Source organism: Macrobrachium nipponense, chromosome 13, assembly GCF_015104395.2.
Source record: "Macrobrachium nipponense isolate FS-2020 chromosome 13, ASM1510439v2, whole genome shotgun sequence".
In the NCBI taxonomy this organism is placed as follows: domain Eukaryota; kingdom Metazoa; phylum Arthropoda; class Malacostraca; order Decapoda; family Palaemonidae; genus Macrobrachium; species Macrobrachium nipponense.
In genome coordinates, this window is record NC_087206.1 from 14239799 (window position 1) to 14255817 (window position 16019).

The 16019-nt window shown below is 38.2% G+C and overlaps 1 protein-coding gene across 8 annotated transcripts in view; it reads left to right on the top strand.

Annotated features, from left to right (window-relative positions):
- LOC135225653 (caskin-1-like) overlaps positions 1–16019 on the top strand; it is a 1822025-nt gene that overhangs the window by 1789698 nt on the left and 16308 nt on the right. For 7 of the 8 annotated variants that reach the window (XM_064264987.1, XM_064264986.1, XM_064264980.1 and 4 more), the window contains 4 exons: positions 7054–7266; positions 9063–9215; positions 9432–10781; positions 11567–11805. In XM_064264987.1, the coding sequence (XP_064121057.1) occupies positions 7054–7266; positions 9063–9215; positions 9432–10781; positions 11567–11805 (1955 nt within the window). Of the gene's footprint in view, positions 1–7053; positions 7267–9062; positions 9216–9431; positions 10782–11566; positions 11806–13365; positions 13457–16019 lie in introns of all 8 variants that reach the window. The other variant, XM_064264981.1, reaches the window with a different exon arrangement.

The window sequence follows — 16019 nt, forward strand, 5'->3', positions numbered from 1 at the left end:
TGTTTCTGCGAATGCATTTAGTGATGTCCCGGTTGGAATACCCGTGTTAATTAAAACTTGGGCAACACGTTCTAATTCAGTGTGCGTGTCCTTCCACGAAGAACAGTGTGAGAGAGCTCTCCTGATGAAGGCGCTGATCGCAGTGCGCTTGTATCTCTCTGGACACTCGCTCTCGCCGTTCAGGCACATGCCCAGGTTCGTGGGTTTCGTATACACCTGTGTTACGAAGCGCTCCTCTTGTTGCCCGACGAGGACGTCAAGGAAGGGGAGGCGACGGTCACGGCAATGTTCGATGGTGAAGTTGAGTCTGCTGTGGTCGTGGAAGGCTTGTCGCAGGCGCTCTATTTCTTCCACCGTGCTGGCGCTGATGAAAGTGTCGTCAATATACCGGACGTACATAGACGGCTTCTCGATGTTGGCGAATACCCGACGTTCCACAGCACCCATGTAGAAGTTCGCGAAAAGTACTCCGAGGGGAGAACCCATCGCTACTCCGTCTTTCTGTGTGTACATATGTCCTCTGTGGGTGGAGAAAGGGCCTTTTTTGTACAAATTTCAGGAGTTTTCGGAGGCATGCCTCAGGGATGTTTAATGGGGGCGTGGAGTCGTCTCTATATACACGATCCAGGATTATCTGAATTGTTTCATCCACGGGGACGTTCGTGAAGAGGGACTCCACGTCCATCGATGCAATAACTCCTCCGGGGGGTGTCGATTTCAGTGCTTCTAAAAACTCGGCAGATGACTTCAAACTGTGGTCATCTGGAACATAAGGAGTCAAAATAGTATTCAATTTCTTCGCAAGCTGGTATGTAGGAGCGGGAATTTGGCTAATAATGGGGCTTAACGGGTTCCCTGGTTTATGGGTTTTAACGTTCCCGTATATGTAGCCAAGGTCGTAGTCCCCTACGATCGGCAGCAAGTGAAGGGCATTGGAAGCTGCATTGACAGTCTCAATAATCCTATTAGCCTCACGTTTAATGTCATCTACCGGTTCTTGGTGATTCTCTGGATTATTGAGACTGTCAATGCAGCTTCCAATGCCCTTCACTTGCTGCCGATCGTAGGGGACTACGACCTTGGCTACATATACGGGAACGTTAAAACCCATAAACCAGGGAACCCGTTACGCCCCATTATTAGCCAAATTCCCGCTCCTACATACCAGCTTGCGAAGAAATTGAATACTATTTTGACTCCTTATGTTCCAGATGACCACAGTTTGAAGTCATCTGCCGAGTTTTTAGAAGCACTGAAATCGACACCCCCCGGAGGAGTTATTGCATCGATGGACGTGGAGTCCCTCTTCACGAACGTCCCCGTGGATGAAACAATTCAGATAATCCTGGATCGTGTATATAGAGACGACTCCACGCCCCCATTAAACATCTGAGCATGCCCTCCGAAAAACTCCTTGAAATTTGTACAAAAAAGGCCCCTTTCTCCACCCACAGAGGACATATGTACACACAGAAGACGAGTAGCGATGGGTTCTCCCCTCGGAGTACTTTTCGCGAACTTCTACATGGGTGCTGTGGAACGTCGGGTATTCGCCCACATCGAGAAAGCCGTCTATGTACGTCCGGTATATTGACGACACTTTCATCAGCGCCAGCACGGTGGAAAGAAATATAGAGCGCTGGCGACAAGCCTTCCACGACCACAGCAGACTCAACTTCACCATCGAACATTGCCGTGACCGTCGCCTCCCCTTCCTTGACGTCCTCGTCGGGCAACAAGAGGAGCGCTTTCGTAAACCACAGGTTTGTATACGAAAACCCACGAACCTGGGCATGTTGACCTGAACGGCGAGAGCGAGTGTCCAGAGAGATACAAGCGCACTGCGATCAGCGCCTTCATCAGGAGAGCTCTCTCACACTGTTCTTCGTGGAAGGACACGCACACTGAATTAGAACGTGTTGCCCAAGTTTTAATTAACAACGGGTATTCCAACCGGGACATCACTAAATGCATTCGCAGAAACATCGATAAGTGGTATCAGCAGGAGCCTCGTCCCACCGCCCTTGAAGACGTCACTCTCTTTTACAAGGGAGTATTTCATAAGAAATACAAAGAGGACGAGCGAGCCCTTCGTACCATCATAGAAAGGAACGTCTCCCCACACGGACCCTGCGAAAAAAGTGAAACTAATAATTTACTACAAGAGCAAGAAGACCAGTGGCCTGATTATGAAAAACAATCCAGCCCCCGTGTTGCAGGACCCTCTCAAGAAAACTAACGTTGTCTACCAGTACAAATGCCCTGTCCGGGAATGCCCCGGCGCTTACATTGGTATGACGACTATGCGATTTTCGAAGAGGATATCCTGCCACGCTCAGGAAGGCGCCATCCATAATCATGCCAAAACGTCCACAATACCAGGATAATTAGGAATGACATTATTCCTAATATCAGAATTATCGATAAGGCAGCAGACCACCGTCGCCTCCGCCTCTTGGAGGCCCTACACATCGGGAAGGAGAGACCCAGCCTCAACACCACCCAGAGACTTCACTCCTCCCGACGGTGGCACGAAGGGCGCCGCCCGCCAGCACCATAGAGCCGATCGAACGGGCCAATCAGGTGGCCCCGTCTATCGGCAATGACCTTCCCAATACTACGCTCCCAGTCTCCAGCGTCCGCACGAGAAGAGCAGTGCGAGCTTCCACCTCTGCAAGACGGCTTGACTCGACTTAATCCTCTGTTCAGCCAATGAAAATGCAGCGCCATCAGACAGAGCACCTGGGACACAATAAATACCGCCGAACGACCCCATTTCAATCAGTTCAAGCTCACCTTTCCTTGAAAATGAACCGATGATACGGTTGGAAACGTTGGAATTCCGTTACACCCTTAGACTAAGATTTGTTAACCACTTTTGTTATCATATCAATAAATTATTATTTTTAGAAAACATTTCTTTCACCGAGATATGAACATCGGCCAGCTATTAGCAAATATCAGCCCTGATGAGAAGAGAATAATAAGAAGAATTGAAAAGACCATATATAAAATCAATTCCACTGATGCTGCCATCATCTTTAACAAAACATGTTTGAGAGAGGGTCTCCTACCTTCATATATTATTATTATTATTATTATTATTATTAATTATGTTTTAGGAGCTTGAAGTATAACGTCAGGGTTAAAAGCTGAAGCAAGAGATTAAATAATCAGGCTTCGTGGCTGAGAACCTGGGGTTGGGGGTAAGCATTTCAGGTCACGTGCTGTTCAGCTTGTGGACGAGTGGGGTGGGGGTTGTTGGGAGTTAAAGGCCAATATAAAGTTAAGTGGGCATAGCCTCACCTCCTCCTCATCCCCCCTTCCCTTCCCCAACAAGCTTCTTATTATAGCTATGCCTCACATCAACGGCTTGTGTGTGAGGTGGAATTGTATGTGAACCCACGCGGGAGGAGTGTGACGTGTGCTTTGCTCATGTGCAAACATACACACGTACACGTAACAGAAATAGCTATTTGCATGGAGGAGGAAAAACTTCATATACGCAAGCTAAAAAATTTATCTAACCTTGATGATGAGGAAATGTACCAGAAGTACATGTACAGATACGTATGTACACGTAAATTATATAAAGATGAAGCGTACATGAACGAAGGTCTGCGTAAGACTATAGTAGAGATAGGTCTATGGACCTTGGTAGAGATGGCCGAAGCAGAGCATTATATATGGAGCACACGTCCTAAGATTGAATGAGGAATGACTGATGTAATTAATAAACACCAACACAAATCATTATGTAAACGTAGGAAATTATAACTGAAGCAAACATATAGCTATATAGTACACGAGATTACGTGCAATTGTGAAAATTAACGTAATTCCTCCCAGATGTTTACCTTGCGCTTGAATTTAGCGGGTAATTATTGCTGGTCTGCATTCACTGGAGGATTTATATACCTGGAACACGTGGTTGGTCTCTGATTGTGTGGTAATGGTAATTTGATAATGTCAAGAATCTAGCAAGCTCGGATCCCTTATACACGAATTAGGAGGCGGGCAATGCCCCTCTAGTCTTATTTCTCAAAGAAAACTTTTTTTTATTTAACAAAGTACATACGTAAATCTGATTTTCGCTTACGCACAACATACAGCATTTATACATTCAACAAAATTTAATGTCCTTTGATCGTAGTAACAGTGGAAACACTCCCTTAATTGAAAAAGAATAAACTATACCTCGTTGATAAGTGTCGAGTGAACCAATAATGTAAAGTGGGCGCAACTTAACACTTCACGTGGCCACTTGCGCTCTTATTTATGCTGAAGATAATTCTTTTGGGGCCATTAATATGATGCGAAGTATTCCGTTATTTATTGTTTTCGTGTGGAATGTTATGGTCGTTAAGTTTTATGTAATGGAATGTCAAATTTTCGTCTTTGCTGTTATGTATTTAGTTATAGTCCTTAATTGAGGTTCGATAGGATTTACCTTATTCTTGTTAGATAGGAATTTTGTTGTAACATTTTTTTAAGATTTCCCATTTTGTGTAATCAAATGGTTTTTATTTCCATTTTGTTGTAACAGTAAGTTGAACATTTTTACATGTATTTCCCATTCCGTTGCAACAGTTAATTAAATCATTATTTTTTTTGTTAAGTTCCCCATTTTGTTGTAACTAATTTAAGTGATTTTTCCTCTAAATGTTGTGTTAAAAATATTCTTAAATTTTTCAAAACAAATATTTCATGAAAACTTCTATGAAGAGATCCCTCAAAACGCTTTATGGAAAACGTTTATGGGAACTTCTTTGCAAAGTTTTATGAAAAGTATCTTTGCAACTACTTGTGAATATTTACGTAAACATTTCATGAAAACTATTTCTATAGATTTTTAATAGGAAATATATCCCGTTGCATCTCACGAGATTTCTTGGTATGTTTAAAAAAAATCACTTTACTCGACTTTCATTGATGTTAAAAAAATTGTATGAGAGCTCACCTTTTTGCATATGTTTTATATTCATTTTACTTATTTTTTATTGATAATTTATATTTTCATGTTCTAAGTTCCAGCCATTATCAAGCCTTTGTATGAAACATAGCGAAATGTCTTGTTGTTTGAACTTTGTTTATTAAATGCGACGTATTTCCAGGTATTATTTCAAGTCATTATTTTATTGTTTGAGCCTTTTATACAAAAGTGGTATTACGCGTAATTTAATTTCTGGTTTTTGTGACAATTTTAGGCTTTCATTTCCTCTTACACACGACTAGGTAGTCTATTCGTCACTCCTTTGATAAAAAAAAAAAAAAAAAAAAATAAAAACCACACACGTACTCTGCTTGCGTTTTGCACAGAGGGAACAAAAGCGTACCATTATATTTCGTAGGTGTGTGGGCTCTAAGTCTAGTGGGTGGGGTATCATGTTAAAAGATCACGTGGATGACTATGTATCAGCGGCGTTTGTGCTCGTCTGAAGTCAGGCTCCCTCCCAGTCAAGCAGTGCTGCAGGAGAAAAATACAGCAGCAGCTGGTTGCGTATTTGTGTGTGTGCGCGTGTAGTATAAGAGTCAGTGATGCGCTGGTGTTGATGGTGTTTAGATTGTCTCCTTGCGGTGTTTAGAAACATGATCGCCGGCGACTGGCAGGCAATGAAAGGCAGCGACTGGTTTAGGTGTTGGCCAGCGATCATGGCGACCCTTTCTTTGGTAGGATTTTCGTGCCTGTGCTGTCGATCCGAAAACGCCCAATTCTGCAGTCTGGATACTGGGTGGATAAACCATTGTACATATATATAAAAAAAAATGTTGGTAGCTGTGTTGATTCCTAGGTAATAAGAAGATATTACACCCACTTGCTTTCAGGTAGTTTTGTTCAACGTTGGATTGTAATCCCTTGTGTGTTCATAAACAGGAGTTTAATGTGTGTGTGTATATATGAAAAGGAATTTAATATATAAATGTATCTATAAACAGGAGTTTGATATATGTCTATATATACATACATAAACATGTATTTATATGTAAATATATTGATATTGTTTTAGTGTTCAAGTGGTGTACTGTGTCAGGTGCGTTTATTTGTAGTGAATGTTGGGAGGTAGTTTTAAAAAATGATAGTGTAGTGGAGGTACAATCGTAGACCCTCTCAATATTTCATTGATAAGTTACCTTTTGTATCGTGGAGGAAACAGCAGTGTAGCTACGTACACCACTTTAACGGTAGTATGGTTAAGATAATTTTCGTTGCGTTTGTCATGCAAGTAGTCTTAATAGTGATTCCCTGAAAGCTGATCATGTCACGTACTCCTTATGGATAGTTTTGAGAATCAGATTTGACCTTGAGACTCAACATTGGTTTTCCACAATCCTTGAAACATCATACGTTCATTTTCGTTTTTTGAATTGCCAACTGCCTTTTACTGACCATGGAAGGGAATTTTAATTTCATGTTTCTTAAATCTTGATTTTTGAAAAAAATATTTTTCGGTAATAAAAATTAACAGAAAAATAGGTTTAAGGTTTACCTGTTTTATCTGAAATTGTCATTTCTTAAAAATCTTTTAATGTATTTCATGCATTAAAGCAAATACTGGAATGTAACTGGTGTGTCGAACGCTACATCAGCTTTATTGAATAAAATGTCAAATTTAGGAAATTAGTACTTTCTGATGTATTGGCATTTGTTTGAGAAAATAACTTCTTTTACTTGCATGCACTCTGTTGCATATCCATTCATGTCTACTCCTTGAAACTCATAGTTCAGTAACATAAATGATTTTCATTTATCGCCTATTATGTAAAGTGGAATGACATGGTTACCTTGTACTATATATTATGTGAATAATGTGATATTTCAAGTTTTTATCACTCAGTCTGTGGCTGAAAAAAATACAAATCATACAATTTAATGTGCATGACTTCGTTTGCAGAGTTTAACATTCAGTGTGAAACATGTCTATATATTATCAAATTTTCAAGGAAACACCTGCATTACTAAACTAGATTGTTTTTTATAGAATAGAATTGTGAGCTGTTTGTTGCACAAGGGTGTTGTTTTAGTATTCCAGATGACAATTTTTTTTTTTCCAGGATTCAGAAGTTTTAAGGGCGTGGTTGACAGACATCCGGTCCGATGAGTATTACGAGAAGTTCATCCTAGCCGGGTATGACATGCCAACCATCTCGCGGATGACCCCTGAAGATCTGAATGCCATTGGTATCACAAAGCCGGCCCACCGCAAAAAGCTGAAGGCCGAAATCACCAAGCTAAACATATCCGACAGACTGCCGAATTTCATACCGGTAAGGAGACCATTAAAACAAAATTGTGTTGCAATGGCATTGCACGGAAATGTTGGTTACTGTCATTTCAGTGTAGTCTTTCAGACTTCCAAGGGATTAATGAATTCATGGAAATATTAAGTTTTTGCTATCCTTGCTTTATTGCTGATAATCTGTTGCTCCAGTAAAGCCATATCAGTTTCCAGAGGGGTTTAGTCCGGTGCACTGTAGGCATTACAGTGCTAAAGGTTGTTTGTAGCATCTTTTAGACCTCCAGCAACACCCACTTTTTAGACCTTTACGTTACTGCCATTCCAGCTTCCTTTCTTCCATCTTGCTGTCCATCCACTTCAGCTCCCCCTTTCATAGTCTTAAGCGATGAATGGCTGAAAATATGTCAGTGCTATGCTTTGTAGCCAATTCTTAAAGTTTCATCTGATAAATCATTACAAGTTACTGCAATTGTTGTGATAAGTGATAGTATTAATGCAAGGCTCAGGGTCTGGCTAATCTTTAACAACAACAACAGGGGAAAGGAGCTTCTAGTCACAGATACAGTTCATAGTTTGCTCCTATTTTTCTCCAGTCCCCCTCAGCCAAAGGTCCTCTGCAGACCTGCAAATTCATTAGTCATACTCACACAGTTGTCAAATCCCCACTCATTACACTCAGAGGATAAGAAAGCCCATGGTTTTTCCTAGGAGGGCTTCATATTTTCAGTCCAATTGATTCCCAGTGGGTGGTGATTTTACAGTCTTAGAGCTGCATATAAATTCCACCAGTTGCCTTTTCTGGTCTTTATCTTCCTCAAATATCCATTCACCTCCAGCCTCCCATTTCAATGGTCTCCTCCATCTATAAGTCTGGTGGCTGCAGGAGCTCCACTTACACTATTCTCCCTCTGGTGTTAGGTACATCCCTAACTTGAGACATACTAATTTCCTGTATGGCATTTTTTCTCTGTCCTGTAATCTTATGGCTAATATTATTAAATAAATAATAAATCCTTATCAAACAATTGTTAATTATTTCATCATCACAGCATGGTTCATGTCTGTATAGCAATACAGATCAACCTAATTGATAAATAATCTTAGATAATGCAATTTCAGTCTATAGTACTGTATTTATTGGATTTCCAAATCTTGTTCAGCCTGGCCTTTGTGTGGTTTGCCTTTCTTTACCAAAACTCAAAAGGACCTGCATTATAGTTATTATTGTTCCTAAATATTGGAAAGATTCAACCTCTTTACTCCTTTCTTCATTTACTTTTATTATCAACCTGTTTACACATTATCAATATTTGCATTTTCATCCCATGTCTCATGATGTACACTGCATAGTGTTAAGCAAGAATTGTAAATCTTATAGTGGTTTGTTCATTAACATAGGATCATCTGCATATTTTAAGTTGAATGTTATTACTGTACAGTATTCCTATCTAAACCTTCTCTTCCATCTCCAACCACTTTTTTTTTTAAATTCATGATAAGGCAGTTAGCAAAGGTGACAAATTTCCCTGAAGATGTTCTTATGGTTACTGACCCTCTCTTAAACGTTATAAAGCTACTGAACTATTTGTCTAGGTCAATTAGGCAGTTGTTAATGTCACAGAATGGTGAGGCATAAAATCACTGGCATAATAACTGTACTAGTAGTAGTAAATATCACACTACAGTACGTACTTACTCGTACTACTACGGTGCATTCTCATTGCACAGAGATCTTAGAATAAACATTTCAGTAAGCTGGTGTTTTCAGTGATCAGCACAGCTGTTTTTTCTTCAGGAAACAATAATTCATTAAATCTCTTTCAGGGGCGACTTGAAGACTGGTTGTCACTTTTAAGGTTAGAGGAATACACAACTTCATTAAAGCAGCAAGGTTATACATCTGTGGAACAAATGACACAGCTTACCTGGGAGGATTTGGAAGACATTGGTATAACTAAGCTTGGCCATCAGAAAAAGGTAAGTAAGAAGCGCTGATAGTTCAGAGTAGTATCTTATCCCACAGTTGTTTTGTTGTCTATTTGTGGAAATTCATTCAAAATCAGCCATACAGCAAGTTTCATAGAACCCAAAATCTTTCTTAAAATTCAAATTTTTTTTATGATGGGTTGTAATTAGATATACAAATACTTTGATTTGATTTTACTTTGATTTTGATTTTTAATTGTTTTGCAGGTGATGTTAGCCATCAAAAGAGTGAAGGACATAATGGCTGGCAAAAAGTTTGCTAGTCAGGACATTCGACCTCAAAACCAGTATGGGACTCATGAGATTATGATAGCCCGTGAAGCTGGTGATGGACGTGAGCAGTTTAGTGCAGTTCAAGAATTCCGTACATTTGCAGGACCAGTGCACCCTAATGCAGGGGATCTTAATAGACTGAGTGGTCCTGCAGACCCAGGGGGACACTATGGAGTACCTAATCACTATGCTCCAGGTGTTCAATATGGCCCCATGGGTCCACCTCAAGCCCATGTCCAACCAATGCCTCATCAGTCAGGTCCTTATATTACTTCAGGACAATATGGTGGACCTCAGGGTCCTTCTCCTCCAGGAGGGAAAGTTCATAGTGGTTCTTCACATCCACTTCCAGGCCCAGGACAGGTTCAGTACAGACCTGATGTGGTTGCTGTTCAGATTCGACCAGGAGGCAGAGGGCGAAGTGCTGAAAGTCTAGAAGAGCCTATTTATGGAACATATCAAACATTTCACCCAGACAGTAGACTGTCTCTCAGCCAAGGTCCTTCTTCTCTAGGCAGCTTACCACCAAGGCCATTTCCACCACCAAGTATGATGACATCACATCCACAACGATCAATGGATGATGGTGACATTACCCCAACAAATGAGTTTGCTGGAAGCTATGAGGGAGGAGGCACTTTGCCAAGACCTCGAACTGCAAATAAATTAAGACCTGTTGCTAAGGTTACAGCAAAAACTCGTGTTGATATTCATGAGGTACCCCAGTTTATTAAAGATGGAATGAATTTAAAGAAACCCTCACAGGTTGAAGAAGTGGGTATGAAAGACTTAAATGTAAAGACGTTAAATCGCCAGAACTCTGAAAAAATTAGTAGTTCACAAGGCTCAGGGAGTACAAATAATACACCACAAGGTACTCCAAAGAAGTTACCTCCTCCTCCACCTCGACGCTCAAATTCTATCAGTGAATCCTCAAAAGATGCTGTCATTAGAGATGGTCAGCATGGATATCTAAAAAGAGGGTTGTCTTATGGGTACATGGGAATCAAAAATAATTTGCAACCTGATGTTACCCCAGATTTACCCCCACCTCCTGCCCCTCCAGATAGTGCCAATCATCAACACCTTCCAGACGATTTCCCTCCACCCCCACCGCCTTTGACATGCGTTACAATGGCCAGTACTTCAAGAATTACCAGCACAATTACCACTGCATCAATTACAAGTGACTCCCTAGCTACATCACAAACTTCAACTTCTGCAACAGAGGAAGTCTCCCCAAGTTTTAGACCCAGAAGAAACGATTCAAATGCTAGCTTTAAGGTGATTTACTTTTGTAGTTTTTTTTTATATTTACTACTAATGATAGCACGGCAAGTCAGTAATATATTACTAGTCTATACACAGTATCATAATAAACAGCTTTTTGAAATATTTTTTTGATAGGAGTTTTTGTCTTTTTATGCCAGATTGGGAATATATATACCAGACACTGTTATACAGTAGTACTTTTGGTAGCTTTATAACCATAGGTTTTTTTTGTTTATTTTCACACTGATATTTTGCTATATCTGCCATAACTATGAGGATATATAAGCAACTGATATTACTACAGAACTTTGAAGAAAAGTTCTATACTATACAATAAGTAGATCTGGCATGAATTACTTTTACACTAGGACTTAGACATATTTAGGAGAACCTTCTGGCTAAATTTGAAGATTTTTATTAATGTAACATTACTTACAAGTATCTGCAGTTTTGCTTCCCATGTTGTATTATTTTCTTGAAACAGAACTTAGATTATCACACACTGCAATCCTCAACAGATTAATGAAATGCACCAGTATTAATTTGTGTTAACTGTCATAAATGAGTTAAAATACTAAACTATTATGATAATTTGAAGTATTAGTGAAACTTTGGCCAACTGTACTGTAATCCAAGTACTAATCAAATTAAGGTTTCCATGAATTGTGTATTCTTTCAAATTTCTGCCAAAAGTTATAGTACATTTAAGTAATTTGATAATTTTAAGAGAAATTTCTGGAAATATTTCAGCGACTATGATAAAGGATTTTTTAAAAATAAATTTATCTTTTTCACAGTCAACATCAAGTACAGACTCCGATTCCTTACCATTTGCCAACGAAAACGCTGGGACTATTAAGCAGCGGGCCTGCCGTCCTCATCCAGGGTTAAGCGTATTAGATACACGAAACTCTCCCCACTCTTCTCCACGCTCCTCCCCAGCTCTCCGCCGTAAAGATGCCCAAATCCCCCTTCGACAGACTTCTTTAGCTGATACAGAACCATCATCCGATTGTACAGGAAATCCAGAATCTGGGTAAGTCCATTAATGTTTACATTAGGCTTTGTGTCTGATTCTTCAGTTGTAAGATGATAATAATTGAATGTCATAATGGGAACTTTATTCATACACAATATCACTTGTAGTTTTCCTTTCATTTTACTCCAGCACTTCTGTAGTACTGTAGTATATTAGATGATTTTTCCTCCTCTTTGTTCCAAGTGGAACATACCTGCATGAAGTTCTTGAAATGTTCTTGTATGTGACTTGTAAGGTTAAATACAAAGTTAGTTAGTGTAAATTATTCTAAAATGCCAGGAAATTTTAGAGGCAAATTGCAGTTATACACAAAAATAAACTGATATTAATCAGCTAAAATTAAGCTATGCACTGAGATAATTTAATTGCATGGTAAACGGTTCTTGATTGATAAGTATGATATATATTGTTGAATGTTTAGTTAATACAGTATTGAACCTTGCTGAATGATATTTTCATAAACAAAATCTTGAAATTTTATTCTGTTATTCAGCATAAAATGTGATGGTATTGAACCTTTATCTGTCAGTGAAGAGCTATCTGTAAACCTGTTCTCTCCTGGACATGCTACTGGAGAATGAATTAAGAATGTGAGAAGCCAGATACTGTATAGATTGTTGGGGTAAGTTAGGCATTGATAGCAGTGATATGGAGACAAGCAAACAAAAAGTGGGACACGTGAATGACCAAACTTGTTCTCATACTTTTTATTTACTTATACGTATCTTGAATTATCTTCCAAGTGTCTCATCACAGTACAGTGTTTTGTACTTGTGTTATGCAGCATGTGCATTATACAATATTACTACATTATTTTTCATTTAAGGATCAATATTTTGAGCATGGCATAACCAAACATGTGGAGATATAGGCAGGTTATTGTAATATATTGGAATGCTTGCTGTATATCAATATTTGTGATATACTGTACCATTAATGATGACGTTGGTCAAATTTTTAAGCACCCTGACCATTATGAAATTTCTTTATGGAAAGCTGTCTGCTCTGTGGAGTGTTCTCAACTTGTGATACTATATTCAGTCACTGAGTTCAAAATATTTGGTTACACACTTTAAATTTTTATTTTTGAAGTAATGTCTTGAATGCATTTCTGCTGTCCATTTCTTTCCATTGATGCTGGATAGGTATTGATAAATCTTTAAATAACTTTTCTCAGTATGAATTGAATGCAGTGTACACTCTAATTTTTAGCTATACAGTACTGAACTGTACATTGTAACTAGTTGAAATTTGGCAGTACTTATTTAAATGAAGGAAAATGAGTTGGTAAGACTAGTTTTGCTACTTGGGTTAATGTGCATTTAGATAATTATTATTGGGTGTACTATTGTTTACAGTATATATTGATGTTGTATTAAAAATATTTTGTTGTTGTTGTAGTTCTTGTGTTAAGGGTAGTGGTAGGAGTAGAAGCAGTGGCAGCAAACTTTTTTTTAAACATGAAGATCACAGTTGAGTAAATGGCCTTTACCTGTATAATAGTGGTCAACAGGAGTGCTGGCTTTTGTATGTTCCAATGTGTCCTCCATCCTTTAGGAATTCAAGGTCATCGGGTTACACTTCAGGTTCAGGGATATGGCGTTTGGACTCGACACCTCGTCTTGAAGCTTCGTGAAGCGGGCTACAGGTATTAAAATGGATGGTAAATCCCAAACTGTGCGAGCATCAGTATGCCTCAGTCAGTGGATAATATGGGCTGTGAAGTTATTAACCATTAAATTAAATGTGTAAATCTTGAGTGCTTTGAGCTTCTCTCAAAATTCAATCCATCTGTATAAACTGCATGATATAAAGAATGGTTTTGCCATATGAGAGTTTGCAGCAGATGCAGTGAGCCCTCAGAGGCTAATGGTGTTGATAGTTAGGCATGTGGAAAATGAAAAGCTTCTTGTATTTTGTGATGGAAACAGGTTCATCTGCTTGTGAGCTCTTGTTTGTATATGGAGGATAATGAATGTTTTATACTAACATTGGTTTTTGTATAGTCTAATTTCATACAAAAAAAAGGGGTAGCTGAACACTTGAAAAAATTAGAGTGCTTTTAACTTGGGACGTGAATTCTAAAGAAGAAAATTATGGAAGATGAAAATATTTTTTTCGAAGATTTCTTTGATGTTGGTGTTGAGGAAATGGAAGAATTTTCTCCCATGTATCAAAATTCAGAAGAAAAGTGGCTGAAGCTGTTGTTTGTTTCAATGAGATTGTTTTATGACATTCTGTGCAACTGAGGAACTTTCAAGTTGTCCATGGGTTTCATTTTGTGTCAGCAGAGTGGAATTATTGTAAGCAGCTCATCTTTATACAATATTTGTCTTAGCTAAAGTTACAATGAATTATGCAGGTTAGTTTATATTAGGATTGATTATATGTAGATGTCATTGAATGTAAGATATGATAATTTACGATCATTTCTGCTGTCAGATCTTGAAAGATCTATATTTCTCTAGTGATGGCACTGGTTTAAAGTAAAGGTTTATGAATACGTACATGGTTTCGCAACAGTTTGATTTGCTTGGACCCTTGTTGGACATTAGGGATATTGTGGAATGTGCAAAGTCATAGCATACTACGTATTACTCATATAGAATGAATTTGAATTTTCTGAGAATTACATTTTGGAATGAATACCCTATATATAAACTCACTTGGGTGACAGAAACTTTTAGAAGTAGTATAGAATATATACAGTTCTTGAATTTGTATAGTGGAATTTAATTGCTTTAGTTATCAAGCATAATTATTAATTTTGAGAAGTCCATTTTTATGTTTCCTCACCTGGTTTTCAGTACATAGAAGGGTATTATCTTAAAAGAATTGAAAATAACAATATGTACTAATTTCCATTAGGTTTTATGTATTTCCAGTTGTCTTTCTAGAGTAGACATTCTTTTAGCAAGCTTTGTCAATAAGGAAGAGAATACTGAAAGCAGAGGAGGCTGTTATTGGGAAGTTAAGTCTTAATAAGTCCTAGATACTAAAATATGACAGATCTTTGGAGAATCATTTTTCTTCTTTCTTCCTGTAATTCATACTGTACATTCAAATCTCTCATTTGTAGTATCAAGTAATATTTTTGTCTACTGTATTGTACTTAAAATTGCTTACCTCTCAAATTAGCTGCTACCACGTGTAAATTTGCAACTTTTGCTACAAAGGTATAGTGGAAGGATTCTGATGGGATAACGTAGTCCTTTCCATAAACTGTCATTCATCTTGTATGGTATTAAGAACAGTACCTTTTCTTAGGCTTTCCAGTACTTTTTCACATTTAGGAAGGTAGGCAAGTATTTGTTAGCAGTACTACACAAAAAGTTGTTTTGAATTTTATGAAAATTTTACCAAAGGTGGGCCTTGTTAGTAAATAAACTTTTGAAGGCGTGGATATTAAGTTAACTGCTTAGCTTCCAGGAGATGTGTAGTCTATGAATGCTCTTATTAGGATATGCTTTGCTGTTACAGAAGCATTTGTTTTTATATGCACCGAAACTGTTCTTAATTTCCTTGTCATGTAACTTTTCCTTCACTTTGTATACGTAGTAAGGTCTGTTATTACACATCACATATTGCATTGGGAATAGGGTCATTAATTTTTCAGATGATTATGAGGACTGGTTGCAATGACAATTGACAAAGCCTTAACAGTTAATTATCTTGAAAGAAACATTGATCAAATAGATTAAGAAAGTAAATAATTTTTCAGGTAAATTGGAAAATTTACAAAAGACTTGAACCAGTTTACTTCACTTCATAGTGATGCAATGATAGCCCAGTTTTGCTGTTTGATTTTGAGCCACTTGAAATTATATGTGGTGTGCATCATTCTCACATCTCTTGGCTTTGTATTTGTTGAAATCTCATCCACCTTCTGTCTGATACTTTTTATGTTATGGTTTTTATGAAATAAAGTGCTGCTGTCGATGTATGCTGCACTTGCATTGGGTAGTGTAAATCTTATTTATATTCTAAAAATGATGAGGTTATATGATTTATAAACCTTGATATAGCATTTGTTTTATATTTGGAATTATGGGGCTGCAATGTCAGATTTTTTATGGCCATACTTTTCCTCTCCGCCTTCCTTTAATCAATCTTTCCCTGAAATTTTGAGCGTTTTGTGACCAGACATGTAAATGTTTATCTTTGATCTTTGTTAAGGAGAATTGGTAACATGCTGAGTTGGCATATATATT